The 25,012-nt window shown below is 31.6% G+C and overlaps 1 protein-coding gene across 4 annotated transcripts in view; it reads left to right on the top strand.

Moving 5' to 3' along the window:
- The first annotated feature begins 2,821 nt into the window (after window positions 1-2,821).
- The window catches only part of LOC139504471 (lupus La protein-like), a 71,498-nt gene continuing 49,307 nt past the window's right edge, over window positions 2,822-25,012 (top strand). For all 4 annotated transcript variants that reach the window (XR_011659237.1, XR_011659238.1, XM_071294574.1 and 1 more), the window contains exons 1-13: window positions 2,822-2,962; window positions 4,400-4,614; window positions 4,993-5,065; window positions 6,445-6,551; window positions 8,846-8,947; window positions 11,103-11,216; window positions 11,778-11,878; window positions 12,663-12,734; window positions 13,854-13,887; window positions 15,184-15,327; window positions 15,555-15,672; window positions 16,170-16,279; window positions 16,682-16,801. Coding sequence is in view for 2 of the 4 variants with exons in the window: in XM_071294574.1 (XP_071150675.1) it covers window positions 4,429-4,614; window positions 4,993-5,065; window positions 6,445-6,551; window positions 8,846-8,947; window positions 11,103-11,216; window positions 11,778-11,878; window positions 12,663-12,734; window positions 13,854-13,887; window positions 15,184-15,327; window positions 15,555-15,672; window positions 16,170-16,279; window positions 16,682-16,774 (1,254 nt within the window). In the remaining 2 variants the exon portion in view is untranslated. The remainder of the gene's footprint in view (window positions 2,963-4,399; window positions 4,615-4,992; window positions 5,066-6,444; window positions 6,552-8,845; window positions 8,948-11,102; window positions 11,217-11,777; window positions 11,879-12,662; window positions 12,735-13,853; window positions 13,888-15,183; window positions 15,328-15,554; window positions 15,673-16,169; window positions 16,280-16,681; window positions 16,802-25,012) is intronic.

The following is a 25,012-nucleotide window of genomic DNA, read 5'->3' as shown; positions in this document are numbered from 1 at the left end:
TATAAAAACTAATATGATATGCTTATCAATAAAAGAATTAGAGTTATCATTTTTCATATGGGTTTGCATGTTTAGTAAGTAGTAAACAATGCATATCTTCTATTTCAATACAGATTGTTTACAGACTTCCTTTTAAAGAAAAGAAAACTAGTATCAGTTTTAGTATGTATGCTTTTAAAATGTTTTAAAAAAGACATGTTTTAGAGACTTCTAATTAAAATAAAGAATATAAACTTTTATATGGACGCTTTGTATATATAAATGTGCTATAGAAGACTTATTTGTATAAGGTTTCTTTTCCAAGTGTATATTTCTATATTTTTTCTATTCTTAATCTGTATACTTCTAAGTCTTGATCTTAAAACCGGCAAAATAGCAAAACTATTTATAAATAAAGTTATTTTGCCGGAGTCGGCAAAATAGCGCCAAGGATGCACCTATTAATTACCATTGATGTGGCCATATTTCTTATCAATCAAATGTTAACAATTTCTACACTCTGAATTGTTCACTGACTGAATTATAAACGACTTTCTACTCCCAGGAATAGCTATAGATTGCATAAATAGTGGTTTGTCAAACGTTTTGGAATCGGGAGTATTCGAAGCTCGTTAACGAATTACCAATCTCCCGACCTATTTTCCTCGATTTGGACATAACTGAGCGAGACTTAAAATGATCATCATGACATGAGTGTCATATATGGAGCAGTGCGTGTTAGGAGCATCCGATATTACCACATGCCGATTTTGTAACCTAAAATATTGTACATGTCCCCCATGAAATATTGTCTATCGGACAAAAGTTCATATAGAATATTGTCCACTGACAGTATTTCATAATGAAATAGTGACTTTCTCCATGAAATTTTGTCACCTCCTTCTGGACAATATTTCACTATGAAATTCTGTTCATGATAATGCCTCACTATAAAATACTGGCTTTGAAAATATTTTTTAATCGAATTATTACACTATTAGAAATAGCACACAAGCATGCAGCATGCAGCATGCACATTTTCAAATTTATGACTGAAATGGTTTTGTATAGAAAGGAATTTAAAGTATTACTAATAGAGGGTGGTAATGGGGGTACCTTCATGACGAATAACGGTAAAAAATTCTTGCCAAATGACGTTAACGGTAATTTTTGGTGCATGACGATAAATTATGCACTTTCTTAATTTTAGACCCAAAAAAATGGAATGATTTTCACGTTATTTTTTTCCACAAATAACGGTAACGATAATTATTTGAGACCTCTGACGAATCACGATAAGGATATTTTGACGAATCACGGAAATTTCACGCTAACGGTAGCCGAAAATGGCCGTTTGACGCCTGACGGTATAGGGCATTATTACGATCTATTACCCTTTCAATAGTGAGTTTCAAATTTTCATAGATATATTACAAATGGTTAATTATAAAGGCAACAGCTAGTATACCGCTGTTCGAAATTCATAAATCGATAGAGAAAAAATAAATCCGGGTTACAAACTAAAACTGAGGGAAACGTATCAAACGGCAAACGTCAAACGGTCATTTTCGGCTGCTGTTAGCTTCAAATAGATTAAAATTTTAACGAGGTTCGTCAAAATAACTTTTTCGAAACATATATTGAATAAACTATTCGCCATGTAATGAAACATGCCTGATTCATTTAAATTATAATTTTTAAAAGTCTAAGCGTTATTTTGAAAAGTAAAAAAAAGAGAAAAGTTAACAGATTAGGTGTACAGACCTGCCAACTATCCCGATTTTCGCGGTATCATCCCGATTTTCATCCCTCAACCCGAATCCCGATATCGGGATTCTAAAACAAGTCAAAATCCCGATTTTCACAAAATATACCCGAAAAAATTATTTGGTGTCCGATTTTGAAGTTTTTCTGATAATCTATAATTTTACCTGGGGACATATTATGACAAGTTTACAATACTACGCTAATCAACGGTCACAACAGGTGTCATAATTTGTTGTTGCAAGTAATTGGATTACCTGATTGGTCATAACAATCCTCAATATTAATTAATATTATTATTTGTAAACAGAAAGTCGGTCAGTTGGCCTTTCATTTTTAATCAATTTATCATACGAGCACAATTTGCAACGTTTACCGTAGTTCCACAACGAAATCGTAATTAACTTAAAGATGAGAACTGTATTGAACTCTTAAAAAAACATTGTTTATCTTGAAATCCATTTAATTTTTGAAATCAGACATGTGTCTGTTGATTTAAAATCGACGCCATTTTGTATTCTTCTACTGTGAATAAACCTCCGCCGGTAAGAGCACCTCCGAACACAAAGAAAGATAACTCAACTTTTATCCATTTTCTCATTAATACTGATAGACTTAATCAAAATCTGTATTTATCCTTCTAACTTTAGGACATATAGGTTTATGTCTTTTGAGTCATGGTCCAAAAGATAAGGTTTTTGGAGGGGAAAAAGGGGTTTTCACTAAGTATCCTTTATTTTTTTAATGCCATTTTTCTCTATTCTTAAGTTATTTTGTCAATTTTAAAATAAGTACAAGAATCATGCCAATTAAAGAAATCAAGGCTTATAAGATCATCATCAGTATACCAAAAGAAAAAAGAAGAGACATGAGACTATTTTAAGAGTAAAAAACAGTGCACACAGAAACGCCGCAAAAATTGTCCCTTAAAAATATGGTCGCGCACTAAATCCCCCATGGAGATTTTTAAAAGTTGGCAGGTCTGGGTGTAACAAAGGATTTGTCAGTGACAGTAAACAAAATCTTGGTGTAACAGGTGCCCTTTTATAATACGTTAACATTACAGATCAGTTTCCGACATTTGTTTTTGCATTTACTTAGTTCATAGACGGAAACAGACCGGTCTTTTGGGCGCATGCGTGGCTGTATGATGCAAAACGTGGTTGAGAACTGAAATCGAAAATAACAAAGTTTAGGCGACTAGACCAAAATTTGAGTGGTAAGTTAACGATAACATCTTCATTGTGTATTTTGGTCAACTGCTATTAACCCTTTTTGAATGTAATTTACTGTCAAACTGCAATTTGAAAGTGAATAAAATGTTGGGGACGCTATCAGGCCATCTTGCGCCACAAAAGAAACTAGACTTTCTTATATGACGTTAAATATCCCATGTGTAAATGAATGTACTTGTTATTGTTTAAATGTGTTAACGAAGGAGTACACAAAACATTTAAAAAGTTTGTTTTTAATTGAGAAAATTATACACGTGTATATTTAGGTTTTGTAGGGGAAATAACTCTTGATTCGAAAACCATGTACCTTTTCTTTTGTAGTTCCCTCCTTTCTATGACCATTAGGATGACACTGATAATTTATATTGAAAGTATCTGTACACTTTGATAAACTTAAAATCCTTCTATATCTTTTTTTATGAACACTGCCATTATATTGTCAATCTGGCATCATGTTCTGATTTGAAATGTTAGTTTTTAGTGATGGTTTGTGGTACAGTATCCTCAAGGTGCCTCTTTTTATCTTTATTATTTCTGTTGCTGCTTCATTTTATATTTTGTCAAGATTAAGGTTCATCATAAGGAATTGAAAAATATGGCCGTGTTTACACCTCCAAAATTACTATGAGTACAGACAAACTGGTACATCCAGGAAAGTTTTAAGGCATGGCAGGAACTAGATATATAAAAGTTATATGAAGTCTATGTTTCAGAAAATTAAAAACTTACCTGGATTTTGATGTTCATTTTTTTCCAGTCTGCAGAAGATAGCAAAATAAACAAACACCCGAGTTTCATTTGATACGGTCCACTCAGTTACACAGTTTAAACCTGTTAAATCACCTATTGTTTACAGGTGTCTATTGTCCATCTATTGTCCATTTAAATCAATACTACTCACAACATTGATTATATGAGGGGAGCTTCTCAATCGTTTTCACTACTTAGTTAATTTTTGCACCTTCTGCAGGAACGAAAAAAAATGGATAGCAAAATCTAGAAAAGTTTATAATTTTCTGAAACATAAAATGCATTTAAAATTTATATATCTAGTTCCTGCCATCCCTTAAAACTGTTGCAGGTGTATAGGTTAGTCTGTACTCAGAGTAAAATTTAGGGTGTAAATACGGCCATTTTAGCCAAAAGGTTATGATGAACCTTAATTATCTTATAGACATATTTAAACTATGTGAATATTGCCATTAATCATCATGATCATGATGTTAATTAAAACCACCCAAGTTCCTTCAAACAATTACAATTGAAAACATTTCAAATTTTGATGTCATTATTTAGAATTGATTGTTGTCTAACATTAGAAGGTTATAAATATTGGTAGACAGATCAAGGGTCATTAAGAAACAAAAATCAGCTAAATAAGTGTAAATATGTTTATAATATTATTTATTTATATGCTGCAGGCTAGGCTTTTGAAACAACAAAAACAACCATGGCAGATACAGAAAACAGTCCACCTGCAGATGATGTTGACATGAAGGCTGGTGGTGATGCAGAAACAAATAACAAATCACCAAATGGTGAAGTGAAAGTAGAAATCAAAGACGAACCAGAACCTGAACCAGAGGTTTTAGGTCCACCAAATGGTCTGGAAAAGAAAATTATTAAACAGATGGAGGTATGTTATCATGGTTATTATTAAAAAGAATTTGTGGTATGATTGCCAATGAGAAAACTCCCAACAAGAGACCAAAATGATACAGAAAATAACAACTATAGGTCACCGTACAGCCTTCAACAAAAATCAAAATTAAAACTGATAAGAAGTTGGTGATGTAAATCATTATCATTTTGATCAGTAATGGATTGCATACATCAAACTTGCAGATAAATGTTGTTTTTATAATATTTGAAGTGATTAAGTAATTTTGAAGATATTTTTCCTACTTCATTTTATTTTAATCATGCTGTTATACATTGATGCAAGCAGTGACCTACATATATCTTAATGTACTACTGGACATCTCTTGTAAATGATTTGTATTATATTTTGCAGTATTATTTTGGAGATGTGAATCTACCCAGAGACAGATATTTACAAGAACAGATCAAGTTAGACAATGACGGATGTATCCTTTTGTCATCACAGCAACAGTACACTAAAAGAGTGTATTAATTTAAAGTCATTCTTTGTGACTCACCCTTTATATATCTCCCTATATCAGTCAGAGCTCAGACATAAATAAGTCTGAATCTGCTTTTGGCTCATAGAGGTCTAAATTTGTAAGTTTTAGGATTTGTCTCCCTTTAATGCAAGACAAAATACGACTTTAATAGGTCAAATATTGTTAAGCAAGAACTAATTGACCAGAATCAAAATGTTGCAAAATATTGTCTCCTACAAGTTGATAAGTGATCAAAATTGGTTATCTTCAAGACCCACGCATATTTATAAGGAGGTCATGCATCTAAATCAAATAATGACAACATTGAAAGACAATGCGTTGTCTTCTAAAGAAAAATATGAATGAGAGTCTAAAAAATCAGAGATAATGTTAATTAACCTTACAATGCAACGAATTGGAACCACACTTAATGAGGTAAAACATCTGTGTTTAGTAAGGATGTTCAATTAGACAATTAAATATAGATAGCTCAAGTCCTTGTGAACTCGCAGACAGGTTTTTGCTGTCATAGGTGGTGTAGTTTTGCCAACAAGTGAAATTAAGTTTTTTTATCAACATAAATAGACCTAAACAAGTCTGTCATTTTCTGACTTAGATAAGTCTAAAATTGAAAACACATTTTTATGATAAATACATGTTTTGACTTCTTTAAGTCAAAAACAAAAATCGACTTGTTTATGTGTGCTCTGACTATATCTATTACATACTCACATAGGTTATACATCCTACAGAGCCGTAAATCTGTGTTGTTTCCTTAAACTATTCTACATTTTCAAGCAATCACCCTGTTTCAATGTGTAGCCAGCAAAACAGGCAAGGGTGATTTTAACAAAGCCCCTTCAGCATAAAAAAACGGCTATGGAAATATTGGGTGGAGAAAACATTTTATTGTACCATACCACACATCACATCTTTTTTTTTCATTTTCTTATATCCTTTACTACCCACATAAAAAAGATTATGTGATGTGAAAAACTACCCTTCAACTGTATTTTTTTCTATGGAACTTTTGCAATTTTGATCTGAATGACAAGGACATAATCCCTTACACAATTTCAGTAATCCCTAAAGCCGGTCAGACATGTGCCAACATCCAGTAATAAAAGGTTTGGTCTAGTAAAATGTCATAAATTATTGGACCAAATGACCAGTCAGTGTAGATTTTAGAATTTGATAAATGTGAAAGACCACTAAAACACTGACTTGACCAATAATGCTTTCCCTGTGAGTAGTGTGAGATTTTAACAACATTTTTAGTCGCTGAGAGGAAAATATTATCTACTTATTCATCTGCATTATAATTTACCTTAACAGAACTTCAGGGGTTGCACTTGCAGTTTTCACACGATTCAACAGATTAAAGGTTTTAACAACAAATCACAATATCATTGCCAAGGCTATTAGGAAAGCTTCATCAGGTCTCATTAGTGTAAGTAAAATTGAGAATGGAAATGGGGAATGTGTCAAAGAGACAACAACCTGACCATAGAACAGACAACAGCAGAAGGTCACCAACAGGTCTTCAATGCAGCAAGATATTCCCGCACATGGAGGCGTCCTTTTTTTTTTACAGTTTGATATCTCGCATTTGAAATTCAAAGATCATAAAATAAGAAATATTTACCAGAATTGCATCTTCTATATAAGCTTTAACAAAACAATAATGGGTTACTAGGCAATTGTTTTGGAAAAAGTCTGAAGGGTTACAAAATGTTCATCAAAATTAGAAAAAAATTTAAAAGACAAATCGTTGGCAACAATTTTATATTTTAACATGACCAGTTTTTATACGACCGCAAATTTTGAAAAAATTTTCGTCGTATATTGCTATCACGTTGGCGTCTGCGTCGTCGTCGTCGTCGTCGTCGTCGTCGTCCGGCGTCCGAATACTTTTAGTTTTCGCACTCTAACTTTAGTAAAAGTGAATGGAAATCTATGAAATTTTAACACAAGGTTTATGACCACAAAAGGAAGGTTGGTATTGATTTTGGGAGTTTTGGTCCCAACATTTTAGGAATCAGGGGCCAAAAAGGGCCCAAATAAGCATTTTCTTGGTTTTCGCACTATAACTTTAGTTTAAGTTAATAGAAATCTATGAAATTTTGACACAAGGTTTATGACCACAAAAGAACGGTTGGGATTGATCTTGGGAGTTTTGGTCTCAACAGTTTAGGAATTAGGGGCCAAAAAAGGGCCCAAATAAGCATTATTCTTGGTTTTCGCACAATAACATTAGTTTAAGTAAATAGAAATCAATGAAATTTTAACACAAGGTTTATGACCATAAAAGGAAGGTTGGGTTTGATTTTGGGAGTTTTGGTCCTAACAGTTTAGGAATAAGGGGCCCAAAGGGTCCAAAATTGAACTTTGTGTGATTTCATCAAAAATTGAATAATTAGGGTTCTTTGTTATGCCGAATCTAACTATGTATGTAGATTCTTAATTTTTGGTCCCGTTTATTGGTCTACATTAAGGTCCAAAGGGTCCAAAATTAAACTTAGTTTGATTTTAACAAAAATTGAATCCTTGGGCTTATTTGATATGCTTTATCTAAATATTTACTTTGATTTTTGATTATGGGCCCAGTTTTCAAGTTGGTCCAAATCAGGATTCCATATCAAGTATTGTGCGATAGCAAGAAATTTTCAATTTGCACAGTATTGCACAATAGCAAGAAATATCTAATTGCACAATATTGTGCAATAGCAATTAATTTTCAATTGGAGTTATCTTTCTTTGTATAGAATAGTAGTTGATAATATATGTTGGAAATTTGCCAGACATGACTATGATGTCATTTTCTATTTTTATTTGCCAATAACTTTATGTAAATAACTTCATTGGAAATTTGCCAATATAAAATGTTACTGATGAAGCTTTTTTTCCTTATCTTATCTAAAATGTTTTTAGATAATGTATGTTGGACATTTGCCAGACATGACTATGATGTCATTTTCTATTTTTATTTGCCAATAACTTTATGTAAATATTGAACTTCAATTTGCCAATATAAAATGTTGCTGATGAAGTTTTTTTTTATTGTTTTATACAATAAACAATGTATATTCACTTTTACTACCACCCAATCTTTACCATTCAGTGATAACAAGCACTTTATTTTACATTTTAATATTTTATGATGTATTTAAAAGAGTAGTTATTGTTGCAAACTCCATTAGAAATTTGAATTGATATCAGTTTTGGAAAAAGGGAAACAGGGATGTGAAAAAAAGGGGGGGGGGGGTTAAATTTTTCTCATTTCAGATTTCATAAATAAAAAGAAAATTTCTTCAAACATTTTTTTGAGAGGATTAATATTCAACAGCATAGTGAATTGCTCAAAGGCAAAAAAAAACTTTTAAGTTCATTAGACCACATTCATTCTGTGTCAGAAACCTATGCTGTGTCAACTATTTAATTTTAGATTTAAAAAGTTTGATGAAATCTTTAATTGATTTGTAAAATCTTGACATTTGTTTTGTGTAAAAAAAAAACATGTAATGTCAAAAATTTGATCACAATCCAAATTCAGAGCTGTATCACGCTTGAATGTTTTGTCCATACTTGCCCCAACTGTTCAGGGTTCGACCTCTGCGGTCGTATAAAGCTGCGCCCTGCGGAGCACCTGGTTGTGAGAATAAAAAGGGTTAAAAGGATACTACAGTTGTTTGATACATTTTATTTATATACCTTTACAGAAGCTTTTTTTATATATTTTTTCAGATCAGTAAAGATGGAGTGTTTGTACGAAGGAACCCAGACATGGCAGTACCAGAGAACACGGAGGAATGGAGAGAGGATTTCAACGCAAGGACAGCATATGTTGTATGTTGATTTCTATATAAAAAAGAAGCACTTATACAAACAGAGCAAGCAAGCCTACCAAAGTCTTACTCTACATGCATTAGGAAATTAGCTGTAAACATCATTATCAGCTCTGTTTACTTTATCATGGTTGTCTGTTTTCATCGGAGGAGGAAGCCCAAGTTTTACAGAGAGAGCCATCTATCAACCAAAAGAACACTTTCTACCTTTGTCAATTAATCATACAAATTACCTTATTAGCAAAGTTAACACTTGTGGTCTATATTGTTTGTACATTACCAAAAAACAGCAAAAACTACTGATTATTTGTTTTAAAAATGTCCTTGTAAAGAAATATAAATGGCTAAGGGCTATTCCAGAAAAATTGTATGGGGAGGTTGGAAGGCAGTTTTTGTCAGCACCCGCCATCCAGACAATTGTAATTGAGAATTATAGTGTATTATAGTGTGAAAAGTTGCTCTGATACCCATCACCAATGTATTACAGAGATGGGTCCGATTACTCTCAATGTAATTGATTAAATTACAATTACTTTGTCATTTGTACGATTAAATTAAATTAATGATTACATCATTTCTGAAAGTGTCTGATTAAATTAATGATTACATTAGCAAAGTAATCATGATTACATCTGATTACAATAAATTAAAAAAAAAAACACATTTTGAATGATATGAATGAATTAACATTTGATACAACTAAAGCACTTTTTAGAAAGGACTTTGTTTTATATATTAGAAAATGATAACTTCAAACTTCATCTATTTAATGAACCACAAAGGTTCACAACATACATACATGAACATTGTGTCACTGGTTATGACCCGTTACACTTTATCAGCATTGATCTCTGAGTTATTTTCACTTCAATTAAATATGGCATTATAAAGAGTTTGCTGTTTGTCTTCTGACCTCTTTGAGACTTTATTTGTATATCAAGGTGCAGTTTATGGAAGTTAGAATATGGTTGAAATAAAGTTACCAGTTAAAAACTATGTAAAATTTTAACAGAATTATTTAATCAAATTGTAAACAAAATACAAGTCCTATAAATCATTGCATTTTACATTTCCAGTTTAAGAAAATACAAAAATTTGCTTTAATATCTTGAACAAGATATTTGTCCAACTTTTAATTTTGTTTGTGCTAATTAGATAAATTTTCACATGTCTGATTAATCTTTTATCATATACATCATTGTACATTGTTCTACAGTTATACTCAATTGGAAATTGCAATAAAAACAAACCTTGATTGGTTTCCTACCTGTCAATTCAAAGTTGACAAAAATCACAATATTAACAACAGATCATAATTCAGGATTAAAGAAAAGTATAATAGTACTTGAATATAACAGTTATTATCATATATATATATATATATGTACATCTTTCAATTGTGAATATATGTACAATATCTTTTATTAAGACTAGTACAATATATTTTACTAATTGTATCATATATCTCTTCTTAGGCTATAAATGATGACTTTTCAATACTGTTACAGTTTATTTTTTACTGAAGTATACAAATCAATTAACATGCTTTATAAAGTAAATCAAACTATCTTAACATGTAAATATTTATTAAATAAGAATAACAAAATTGTTCATTTATTGACCATAAACACCGTTTAAGATTTTGTTTTCATTGTAATCAGAATGTAATCAAAAAGTAATCAGGATTACAGGGTATTTTGAAAAGTAATTGATTAAATTAAATTACATGTAATCAGATTTTTGGCTGATTAATGATTACAATGATTACTTGAAAAATTGTAATCAATTACAGCTGATTAACGATTACAATTACAATTACCCCAAGTCTGATGTATTATTAATACAATGTGCCTTCCAACCCCCCATACATTTTTTTCTGGAATAGCCCTAAATTAAATTTATTTATGCAGTTTCATTGAAGACAATAATATTTCAACAATAAATACTAGATTTTGCCATACTTTAACCACACGGCAACCAAACAACACAAAAAACTATAAAAAGTTTTAAATTATTGTTCTTCAAAATTCGTTCATGTTAAATGAAAGCATTCAGAGTCTTGGGCTCATTTATGTAGTTTCACATAAGGATAAGATAACTAACGAGTGTTTTCAATATTACTGCTTAATTAATTTCTCTCATTTTGTGTTTTACAGAAAGGATTCCCATTGAAAGTTAGTTTGGACAAATTAATTATATTTTTCGACAAGCTTGGCGCTGGAGATGTAGACACAGTATTTATGAGACGAAATCCAAACCGAGAATTCAAGGTAAGTAACTCTTTATATAAGGCTGTTCATTCAACCAGCCTTGTTATAAAGTGGAAAAGATTATCACTAGTCAAGGATAAGTTGGTTTTTTCTGTAAGCAGTATAAAAGTTAGAAGATGTGGAGATTGCTAATGAGACCGAAAATACATGGATGCACTCATTTTAAAAACTACAATTCATGTTATATAAACTGATTCCACTATCTGAAATGAAATATTTTTCACATCCTGACTAACAAACATTCTATACCCCCCCCCCCCCCCCCCCCCCAAAAGTGTTTTGCCATATTTGTTAACAAAATCATCAAATTAAAAAATTCTGCAATTTATAGAAACTAGTTCATGGTGTATGAATCTATATTTATTCTACCTTCAAGTTTTGAAACATGTGATTTCTTGATAAAAATACTTCCAAAAAATGTCTAATTGCTGTTAATACAATGTACTGATCAATTTCAAGTTCACAATATCGATACAAATTGAAAGCAATCAACTCCCTCGGCACTAACCAGCATTTTGATTTGAACTTATGATTGTATTTTCATGATTATTATTTTTAAAGGGATCAGTTTATGTGACCTTCCACACAACAGAGGGTATGGACAAATTTATGAATTTAGGAGAAATTAAATATGAAGACAAAGTGTTAGAAAAGAAAACAAAGTGAGTAAACATTAGTTATCTCCCTTTTGTTCAGTTTAGAACAAAATAAAAATTTGTTTAAAATACCATTTAATTTCCAGAAATTGAAGCATCACATCCATAACACTAAGTAACATAATTAATCTCTGATTGCATCACATTCAAGCAAGTAAACAGTTGGAATATTGTCTCTTTGACACATTCCCCATTTCCATGCTCAATTTTATTAATCAATATCTTGAATGTGTTGGTGAAAAGTTAAAGTGAAGAAATTTTCATCAAAAAGTGAATTAGTGTTGGTCAGATGACCCTTAATGCTTATATTTATATGCCTTATAGAAACTCCTTCCAATTTTCTTTGAGAATGGGTATATAAAAAGTTCAGGCCTGAAGTTAAGACAAAAGTATATTGCATGTCTGGCAGAATTTCTCAACAAAATTTGAAAAAAGAAAAAAATATATACAATATAAAAAGAAGATAGTGCTCGATTGCTAATTGAGACTACTCTTCATGAGAAATTGCACAAATTTTTAACTGTAGGTCACTACGGCCGTCAACAATGAGCAAATCCCATATCACATAATTGATATTAAGGGCCATTAAAGAACAAATTTAAAAGAATGCAAACTGGAAAACTAACAGCCTAATTTATGTACAAAAAAATGACAAAAATACAAATATGGTACACAGCAATAAAAGACAACCACTGAATTACAGGCTCCTAGCAGGTCAATTTGTCTTTCTGGTTTTACGGTTAACTTGCACACAATTGACACAAATACAGGTGTTCATTTCATTTTACAGAATGGATTATTTCAAAGAAAAAGAGGAAGAGAAAAAGAAAAAGAAGTTGGAACAACTGAGAAAGAAAAAAGAGTAAGTAAAAACTATTTTCAATTTATGTGTCTGTATTCTTTAAAGTCATATGAAACCTCAAATTAAAAAAAAATATGCATCTGTTTTTATGCCCCACCTACGATAGTAGAGGGGCATTATGTTTTCTGGTCTGTGCGTCTGTTCGTCCGTTCGTTCGTTCGTCCGTCTGTCCCGCTTCAGGTTAAAGTTTTTGGTCGAGGTAGTTTTTGATGAAGTTGAAGTCCAATTGACTTCAAACTTGGTACACATGTTCCCTATGATATGATCTTTCTAATTTTAATGCCAAATTAGAGATTTTACCCCAATTTCACGGTCCACTGAACATAGAAAATGATAGTGCGAGTGGGGCATTCGTGTACTCAGGACACATTCTTGTTTATAACTAAATGGATAGTTTTCATTATAAAACTTTTGTACATATACTTTTTTCTGCGGAAAATTCTTTAATTTGTCCACATTTAGAAGAAGTTTACTTATTTTTAATTGCTTGCTTCCAGGAAGCAATTCGCCGACATATTTTCCGTATGCATAGTGACCTGAGCGTAACCCTCCTCGTAAAAATCCGGTGATCGCAATACGCATGAATCTGGCATTAAAATAAACAATTATCTGATTGTACATGTTAAGCACGTGCTCAATACCCATGCTTTTTGTTATTTATTTACTATAAGGTGACAATCGGTAAACTTCGGCTTCAAAACACGGCATTTAATGAGCAGCCATATTTGTTAAATCATAACAGACAGAGAGAAAAAAAATTGACGATTATACGATATATTTGCGTAAATAATGATAAAATCGTGCACAGAGGACTTAGTTTGTGATATATACATGCATTGGTTCAAGAATTGGAAAAACATTATTTTTCACCACTCACTCGTTTCATATGACTTTAACAGTTTTTTTATCATTGTCAAGTTTGGGTTTTCAGATAAGCAAACATTTAAACTAAAAACCTACATATTTATTATGCTTTTAAAATGTATGCTCCTGATTTGGGAGTGGCTAAACATTAAGTGTCTTATTATGAGTGGTGCATGGTGTCATATATATATATACAAGATTTTCTTGCTTGAGTATTATAAATGTTTTATGTGGAAATATAATTTTTTTTTACAGAGAACAAAAGAAGAGAGAAGAAGAAGAAAGACAGGTTAGTATTTGTATTGTATGTTGTCCTTGTCATCTACTCATAAAAGCTATCAGTCAAAAATCTATTAGGAACATAGTCTGAAAATTTCAAATAGTGCAAGTGGCAATAATAGCCGCATAAAACACCCAATCAATCAATTTAATATCAACCTATTATAAGGCCAAATAAAAAAGTATGTGTGGTTCCAGTTACATCTGAAAAAAAATTGGGGTAGGTAGGGATTTTTTTTTTATTTTATGGTTTTTTTTTACATTGAGTCTATGGGAGCAACATTCTGACTTTTAAAGTAGGGATGGTAGGGTTACTGGAACCACACATATATTTTTATTTGGCCTAAGAAAAAGTTTTATGTAGCATTTTCTTCCTGCATCTTGCAGGTACATGTAGGTTGAATATTTTACATTCTGTATAGTTACATAAATATTAATTCTTACGTATGAAATTTTAAGTTTCCTCATTTGTCAAAATGCATTAGGTTATTTTAAGATACATGTTTACAAAAATAATGCATATGAAAGTCACCTTTCAAATTCACTTATGTTTTATTGTTTTCAGCACATGATTTAATGAATGATATTTATACCCCCGCTTTAAAAAAGGGGGGGTATACTGTTTTACCTCTGTCTGTCAGTCCGTCAGTCAGTCAGTCCGTCCCATGAAACTTTTGTCACATTTTTCTCAGGAACTACACATCCACCCTTTCTGTAATTTGGTATCAACATTTATATATGTCAGCCATACCGTGTGATGCGTTTTCAGATTCATCACTTGACAACTTCCTGTTTACCGAACACTTGTCTGATTTTACACATGATAGCCAAGTTGAAAATTTTCGTCACATTTTTCTCAGAACTACAATACTAGGATTTCTGAAATTTGGTTTCAGGATTTATATAAGTCAGCTATACCGTGTGATGCGTTTTCAGATTCATCACTCAACAACTTCCTGTTTACCGAACACTTGCATATTTTTACACTATTAATATTATCCACTTGCGGCGGGGGTATCATCAGTGAGCAGTAGCTCGCAGTTTCACTTGTTTTGTCATGTTTTGCTTTCTTTCTTCTAAAAATCAAGTAAAATCTGTTCCATTTAAACTTGTATGGTATCAAAGGAAGTTCTTACAAAATGGCTAAACCACAAATTGAAGCATATACAGAATTTCTTGACGAACAATGAAAGTGGAGATTTTGAAGTTCTTTATCCGGTTCCCTTGACCCTTGTATGTTGTTATGGAAACAACCCCAAGATTACCCATTGGATATGTGTTAATATTCATTTACATTATGTTGCAGCGGGTAATTGACGCAATGCAAGTTGGATCTGTACTTTGTGTGGAGAACATTACAGCAATTGACACAGAAAGGGAGGCAATCAAAAATTATTTCACAGACTTTGCCCCAGTGGCGTGGGTGGACTTTGATACAGGTGATACAAAGGTAAGGAATATTTTGATAGGTACAAAGAGTTGGTTCCATATTATTTTAAACAGATATATCATGTTAAGGAGGGGTATTTGGCAATTTTTTTTTGAATTTTAAAGAAAAAATTCTAGGGTCAGGGGTTTTAAGTAAGGTTCGGTCGGGAACAGGAAACAGACATATATTTTTTATAGCCTTCGGACATATTTTGTAATATATTTCTATCAAACTTAATTTATTACTAGGCTTGTGTCAGGTTTGAAGAGGCAGGAAAAGCGGAGGATGTTTTAGAAAAAGCAAAGGCAGCTAATGAAGATAAAATTGTCATTAATAATTGTGAATTGGAAGTTCGAGTTTTAGAAGGTAAGAATTACTACAATAAAGAAATGGAGACCTATTCTATTCTCTTAAAGAAAAAGAATGTCAACAATGAAAGTGAAACAAAGGTAAATCATTTGATTGACTGATTCGATCCACAAAAATCATTCTTATACAGGTAAAAATGATGATTAACGTATAGTTTTAATCTATAATATTAGATTAAACAGACCTAGTATCTGTATTTATGTTTTAACTAAATATTGCTTATATGACCTTATAAGGTATTCAGATGTCAGCTCGATGGTTAATTAGAGAGCGTCTAGACTAAAATACACACGAAATGAAGCTTCTTATTATTGAGTCCATGCCCTGTCAGCCTGTAAATTGTTTATTTTAGAGTCTTATTATAGTTTGGATAAATGTTTTACATTGTTATAAATCTGAAATGAGAATTTGAGTCAAATCGTTGAACATAAATTTGACAGCTACTTCCCCCTATAAAATTTGTTAACACAGTAACTGATTTTCATTTTATTTAGGTGAAGAAGAAATAGTCCATTGGAGAAAAATTTTACGAGATCAAGATGAAAAAAAGAAGAAAAGCAGCAGTAAAAGGAAAGGACGAGATCATAGAGATAGAGGACCAAGGGTGATTATCTGTGTTTTCATTGTACTGTTTGTAGAGATATGAATTGGAAATCATGCAGTTATTTAACATACAGTTAAAGATTTTAATGTTTTACAAATGAAATACACATTAAAAATGATAATCATTAAACAAACACAAATTGAAAATCTTGGAGGGCAGAGGTCAAACTGTATTTTGGAGAAGATATGAAGCGTGAATTTATAATACAGAATCTTCACTTTTATAAATACACCAAGCAAGTTAGTAGAAAATTATAAAATTTATGGACTCAATGAAAAGAAAAAAAAGAATTCCTACTGTAACCTACTTACCTATTTTTTTCAAAGTGGTAATAGGAAATACACATATTATTTTTTTTTGCCTCAGTATTTTAATCAGATTATTTTTGGATGTAATTTGTAGAGTAAAAGAAGTCGAGACGATAATAATGATGATAATGATAAGAGTGGAGGAGATGATGATCATGATGATGATGATGACGATGGAGATGAATAAAAGACAGATTTTAAATATTGTAAAATTGTAAGTACAACTTGGGTATTGTCATTGTTAGTATAACTTGTATGAATAAAAGACAGATTTGAATTATTGTCATTATAAGTAAACATGGATGACTAAAAGACAAATTTAATTATTTTCATTGTAAGAATAACTTGGGTGAATAAAGGAAAAAATTAATTATTATCATTATAAGTATAACTTTGGTAAATAAAAGACACATTTAAATTATTGCCATCATTGTATTAAGTATAAATGGACTAGATTGAAAGGCAATTTTTATATTGTCTAAAATTATACCTCCACTATATACACCTTATCGCTATTTGTCCGCCATTGCTGGAAATCACACGGGTTCCCGTAAAATTTTGACGTCATAAAACAAAATGTCTGACGCCACAATGGAAAAGTGATTGTTGTTGACGTCAAAAGTTCAAGCGGACGGGTCAGCCGGGAATAGCGATAAGGTGTATTGTAATCAATATGTATTAGACCGTCTATCTATCAAACAAAGATTTTTGTCACCCATTTCTCGTGAACCACTGAACAGAAAGACTGCATATTATGTATTTACAGCCGATTTCAATGAGTGTGAAGCCAAAGGTAATATCTTTGGTTAGCTTGCTTGTTAGCTGAACAATGACTTCATTGTTTTCGAAGTAGCCTAGTCCAACAGACAGATTGGTTATCTGCTGGACTAGTCTACTCTTAAAGGAGGGTAAGTTTACCTGTCCCAACAATGACTTTACTGTTCAGCTAACAAGCAAGCTTCACACTCATTGAAATGGCTGTAAAGCAGTGTGACATTGATTGCACTTTTCTGATCTACTTCTTTACTTGAAATAATTCAATATGTTGAAGAAACTTGAAAATTTCATTGCATGTTTAAACGAATAAAATATGATTATTTTTTTTTTGTATTTGTAAAACCAGGAGATGATGTTTATACACATGTTAGACTCAAGATTAATAATGATTATAAAACTTGATGCTGATCCTGGACAAATTAACCATAGAATATTTGAAATAGCTCTTGGGACCAATTATTGATGCAGGTTGAAGATATTTGTTATGTTCTGACATTACATTTTTTCTTAATTTTGTTTTGGTAGCTAACTCTTTTTTTCTGGAAGTTTTATGAGGAGATAACTCAAAATAATGTACTCATGGTTTTAAGGGAAATAAATATTTAGTGATGATTTGTATGGGAGATAATCATGATAATAAAAAAAAAAACACAAATAGACGAATTAATGATTTCAGTACCTTAGGTGTCCGTCTGTTTATCGGTCTTCTTTTGTATTTAGTAAACTTAGATATATAAAAATCAACTGAAAGGGATGATGACTTCTAGTTCTGTTTTGACCAGCTTAACTTTTTTTTAGAATATTTACAATAAAATGAATTAAGACATGAAGTTTTTGTCTTTAAACTGTAAAATGAAAGGAGATTTTGTACACATGATGAGATTACTATGTTGGATTCCCCTACATGAATCTGATGAATGTAAACCCCAACTCTGATGTAATTTTCAACTAAGCTTTCTTAAACTTAAATAATTTACCCTGAGAACATTAACTTTGTAGAACAAATTATTTGGATGGAGAAAAACTTGTACATGTATGTTCATGGATATTTGAATTTGACAAAGTTTTGAAAGTTCATACAAGCCTCTTAGATAATTTGTAATTCATCGAATACTTGTAAACATTCTTATGTTAACATTACACCCATGAATTCCATGAGAAATTGGTTTCTCAAGCTTATTTGTTACCTAATGTACAACACTGTCAGTGGTTAAGCAAAATTAACTTAAGGGGAGATAATCATATAATACACAACTAACAACTTGCATAATTAAAATACTGTTGACATTGTTATCATACCCTGCAGAAAATAGTTCCAAGAATGCAATTCCCCTTCAAATTGTTTCGCCTTTTAGAATTAAATAGAGAATTGCTTTTATTTTGTGACTTTCAGATTTGTGCAACTTAACAAGTAAAATGATTGTCTTATGTCAATGTAATTGCACATGCAGAGAACACTGATATATCTAAAACTTAGTTACAGATGATGAGATTACTATGTTGGATTCCCCTACATGAATTTGATGAATGTAAAACCAACTCTGATGGAACTTTTATTTTCCTTTATTAATAAGAAATTTAATTTTTCATTGTTTGACTATGACTTGAAGCAAAGAAGATTTACAATATTCACTGAAAAATATAAATTGTCACAATTAATGAACACTGATGAAAAAAGATTATGTATAGATTAATTGACTTGAGATGTACTGAAGTTCCCTACGCAGTTAAGACATCTGATAAATTGATGCAAAAACACTGAGCAGGGCTTGGTAATTCAGTACTTTATCTTCCACCATAAAATGACCTAATCAGTTTAAAATACTAATTCTAATGCAACAAATTTGTAACGTTCATTTTGATTGGATAACATCACTTTTTTACATGGCATCAATTGACAATTAATTGACAATTGATGCCAATGGGACGTACGCGCAAGCGCAGACGGCATATGACAAATTTTAAATAGAATTAACGTTGTTTTCAGTCAGTTTCATTAGAATTGAGATAACAATATTGTATTTTAAGCTCCAACGGAATCAATTGGGGATTTGATGGGCGCAAATTAAGTTTACTGGTGACGCGTTAGCGGAGCTTAAAATACAATACAGTTATCTCCTAACTACTGTAAATTAAAAAAGATTGAAACATAAATAATCAGACATATGTATTTCCAAGTCTGCTATAATAAATATCTAAACCAGGAGATGATGTTTATACACATGTTAGACTCAAGATTGACAATGATTATAAAACTTATTGCTGATCCTGGTTTATTATTATCCTAAAACAGCAGTGTACAAAACACAACCTAGAAAACTTAAGACTTAGCAAACCAAACCAAGAATGGGCTCGAAAAGGGTAAACAGATCCTGCTCCACAAGTGATCAATAAATACAAGTTAACAGAGAAACAAACATACAATATAAATACAGATATAATAGTTAAGGTAAACAAATACAGTAAGATATTTTAAAAGTACAAAATTATGATGGCGTATATACATGTTTAGTAGCATGTATAATAAAAGGTTGAACTCAATAGAAAGGAGAAAAAGATCAGTAAGATGCTTATGGGATTACATTAACATGGAGGGACACACTTTTTAGCTCACCTGGCCCAAAGGGCCAAGTGAGCTTTTCTCAGCACTTGGCGTCCGGCGTCCGTCGTCCGTCGTCTGTCGTCCGTCGTCCGTCGTCGTCTGGCGTCGTTAACTTTTACAAAAATCTTCTCCTCTGAAACTACTGGGCCAAATTTAACCAAACTTGGCCACAATCATCATTGGGGTATCTAGTTTAAAAAATGTGTCTGGTGACCCGGTCAACCAACCAAGATGGCCGCCATGGCTAAAAATAGAACATAGGGGTAAAATGCAGTTTTTGGCTTATAACTCTGAAACCGAAGCATTTAGAGCAATCTGACATGGGGTTAAATTGTTTATTAAGTCAAGATCTATCTGCCCTAAAATTTTCAGACGAATCGGACAACCGATTAATGGGTTGCTGCCCCTGAATTGGCAATTTTAAGGAAATTTTGCCGTTATATGGTTATTATCTTGAATATTATTATAGATAGAGATAAACTGTAAACAGCAATAATGTTCAGCAAAGTAAGATCTACAAATAAGTCAACATGACCGAAATGGTCAGTTGACCCATATAGGAGTTATTGCCCTTTATAGTCAATTTTTAACCATTTTTCGTAAATCTTAGTAATCTTTTACAAAAATTTTCTCCTCTGAAACCACTGGGCCAAATTTATCCAAACTTGGCCACAATTATCTTTTGGGTATCTAGTTTAAAAAATGTGTCCAGGGACCCGGCCAACCAACCAAGATGGCCGCCATGGCTAAAAATAGAACATAGGGGTAAAATGCAGTTTTTGGCTTATAACTTAAAAACCAAAGCATTAAGAGCAAATCTGACTATTAGAAAATTGTTTATCAGGTCAAGATCTATCTACCCTGAAATTTTCAGATGAATCTGACAACCTGTTGTTGGGTTGCTGCCCCTGAATTGGTAATTTTAAGGAAATTTTACTGTTTTTGGTTATTATCTTGAAAATTATTAAAGATAGAAATAAACTGTAAACAGCAATAATGTTCAGCAAAGTAAGATTTACAAATAAGTCAACATGACCGAAATGGTCAGTTGACCCATATAGGAGTTATTGCCCTTTATAGTCAATTTTTAACCATTTTTCGTAAATCTTAGTAATCTTTTACAAAAATCTTCTCCTCTGAAACTACTGGGCCAAATTAATCCAAACTTATCCACAATCATCTTTTGGGTATCTAGTTTAAAAAATGTGTCCGATGACCCGGCCATCCAACCAAGATGGCCGCCATGGCTAAAAATAGAAGATAGGGTTAAAATGCAGTTTTTGGCTTATAACTCAAAAACCAAAGCCTTTAGAGCAAATCTGACAGGGGGATAAATTGTTTATCAGGTCAAGATCTATCTGCCCTGAAATTTTCAGATGAATCTGACAACCTGTTGTTGGGTTGCTGCCCCTGAATTGGTAATTTTAAGGAAATTTTACTGTTTTTGGTTATTATCTTGAAAATTATTATAGATAGAAATAAACTGTAAACAGCAATAATGTTCAGCAAAGTAAGATTTACAAATAAGTCAACATGACCGAAATGGTCAATTGACCCCCTAAGGAGTTATTGTCCTTTATAGTCAATTTTCAACAATTTTTATAAAATTTGTAAATTTTTACTAACATTTTCCACTGAAACTACTGGGCCAACTTCATTATAGATAGAGATAATTGTAAGCTGCAAGGATGTTCAGTAAAGTAAGATGTACAAACACATCACCATCACCAAAATACAATTTTGTCATGAATCCATCTGCTTCCTTTGTTTAATAGTCACATAGACCAAGGTGAGCGACACAGGCTCTTTAGAGCCTCTAGTTTATTAATACACTTAAAAAATAAACACAGATTGTTTTTTACTATTAAATAGTGAGCAAAATGAAATTATATTTGGACTATTTGAAAATTCAGTTTGTAGAAATAATACTACGCATGTATCTACTTAAGTGTTGATACAGTTGACATTTGAATTTATATTCAGAACTAAGTTACAGATGATGAGATTACTATGTTGGATTCCCCTACATGAATCTGATGAATGTAAAACCAACTCTGATGGAACTTAAACAATATATGTTAATTTTTCATTGAAAAGTTTCATTAAACTTGTTAGATGATGTTTATAAACATGTTAGACTCAAGATTAATAATGGTTATCAAACTCATTGCTGATCCTGGTTTATTCACATGCTAAAAGAAAAATAGACTACTTAAAACATTAATATGTGATATTAGTCTACATATGCAAGTTTCAAATGTGAAATTTGTAAAGAACAAAAAACATAGCAGTAGTTCATTCTTAAAAAAAATACATTTAAATCCAAATTGAGCTCACAAATTGTATGAGCTGAAGGATCCTCTTGGAAAATATATTCACATCTAAATTTATATTCAGAATCTAGTTTCAGATGATGAGATTACTATGTTGGATTCCCCTACATGAATCTGATGAATGTAAACCCAACACTGATGGAACAATTATTCTAATTTTGATGTTATTCTTACAAAAAAAGCTTCCAGAAATCTATAAGAGTGATTTTGATAAGTTTAAAGAAAAAAGTTTTCCTTTGATAAAATGTATGACTAAATATATTTGACTATTACATCAATTAACTTTTTTCCAAGTTTGGATTTCTTTTTATTACAAAATGTTTTAAGTATTTCTTATGTGGTCATGGTGATTATGTAGAAATTTTCAGAAAAAAATTAAAAGCAATAAAATACACAGAAAAAAGACTGAACTTAAATTATTTGTCTGAATATTACCTAAGCCGTATTTGGCGCAACTTTTTGAAATTTTGGGTCCTCAATGCTCTTCAACTTTGTACTTGCTTGGCTTTTTAACTATTTTGATATGAGGGTCACTGATGAGTCTAATGTAGAAGAAACAAGTGTTTGGGGTATCAAATTATAATCCTGGTCCCAATGTGGTCCTTTGATAACTATTTGCCATAAGCATGATAAGTAAAATATCTAAATAGAACTGAATTTATCTCATTGAGTTGGATTATGATCAGTTTGCCTGCTAAAGATCACTTTTGCCTACCAGGCAAATCAACATTTATACGTCTGTTACAACTCAAGATTAACAACGATTATTATAAAAACTTATTTCTGTACATAATTTTAAAGGAAAAGGTTCAGCTATACCAGGAGATGATGTTTATACACATGTTAGACTCAAGATTGATAATGATTATAAAACTTAGTGCTGATCCTGGTTATGTTATACTCAAAATTGACTATGATTAAAACATAATGATGATCGATTTCCTGTCCTTACCTATATTCAGTCCCAAATGTGACATTTATTGTTGATCTAAGACAAATTTTGGATGAAACAAGATTATAAAAAATTAATTTTGTGCCAAATTCCTTGATTAATAAATTAATTAGCTTGTTTAATTACATATTAAATTTGGACAAAATATTGATTCAATCCTTTGATAAAAATATAAGAATTCTAAAAATCTTTACCCACATTCTTTATCAATAAAATTTCATTGGCTATATATATATATATATATATATATATATATACATGTAGGAGTTTGACAAATACTAATTTTGATCAATGAAAGCTAAAAAGAACGTGATAAAGAATGTTCAGCTGAACTTTAGAGTTATCTCCCTGTAGTGTTATGTACCACCTTAAAACAATTTTATTATACCCCACGCAACTTCGTTGCGGAGGGTATAATGTTTTTGACCCGTCAGTCCGTCCGTCCGTTCGTCAGTCCTGTTTCTTGTCATCGCAACTCCTCTCAAACCACACAACAGAATTTCACGAAACCTTTTCAGATGAAAAGGACATACTATGTAATTGTGCATATCGACAGGAAATTGCGATTCAATTTTTTTTATAAGAGTTACGCCTCTTTGAACTTATTTGCTTAATGTACTACTGCAACAGTTTGTCATCGCAACTCCTCTGAAACTACACAACAGAAATTCACGAAACCTTTTTAGATAATAAGGACATACTATGTAGATGTGCATATCGACAGGAAATTACGATTCAATTTTTTTTCTAGGAGTTATCCCCCTTTGAACTTATTTGCTTTAAGGTACTACTTCAACAGTTGTCATCTCAACTCCTCTGAAACTACACAACAGAATTTCATGAACATTTGTAGATAATAAGGACATACTATGTAGATGTGCATATCGACAGGAAATTACGATTCAATTTTTTTTATAGGAGTTACGCCCCTTTGAACTTATTTGCTTCAATGTACTTCTGCAACAGTTTGTCATCTCAACTCCCCAGAAACCACACAACAGAATTTCATGAACATTTGTAGATAATAAGGACATACTATGTAGATGTGCATATCGACAGGAAATTACGATTCAATTTTTTTTATAGGAGTTACGCCCCTTTGAACTTATTTGCTTCAATGTACTTCTGCAACAGTTTGTCATCTCAACTCCCCAGAAACCACACAACAGAATTTCATGAAATTTTGTAGATAATAAGGACATACTATGTTGATGTGCATATTGACAGGAAATTATTATTCAATATTTTTTCTTATACAATTTTTTTTTCTTACAGTTATTTAATTTCTCCAATGACAATGTGGGGACGTGGGGTATGTGAGCGTGCTCACTAAGGTTCTTTAATTATGAAGTACATTTCTTAGATACAAAATATAATCAGGTTATTTACACAACATTTTCAAGTTCTATGACGATTTTCAGCGAAAACATCTTAGTTTACCTGCACATTTTGTACACATGATGAGATTACTATGTTGGATTCCCCTACATGAATCTGATGAATGTAAACCCAACTCTGATGGAACTCAAAATTCAGTATTACATGTATTAAGTCACATGTATTCAGAAATTATGGAAATATGACCACTTTGAAGTATTTTTCTGAGAGAGAAATTTTAAACTTGGCAAAATAATTTTCTTTGGATAATACTTGTAGGTAAATAAATTTTAATATATAAACAGTTATTTAAGTTCGGACATCAATTTCAATGTTTAAATCTTATGAACTTATTCTTCATTTATCATAAAGGCAATCATCTGT

The sequence above is a fragment of the Mytilus edulis genome, chromosome 14, assembly GCF_963676685.1.
Source record: "Mytilus edulis chromosome 14, xbMytEdul2.2, whole genome shotgun sequence".
Classification (NCBI taxonomy): domain Eukaryota; kingdom Metazoa; phylum Mollusca; class Bivalvia; order Mytilida; family Mytilidae; genus Mytilus; species Mytilus edulis.
Note: the sequence above shows the minus strand (reverse complement) of the source record. Positions and strands in the feature narration are given on the sequence as shown.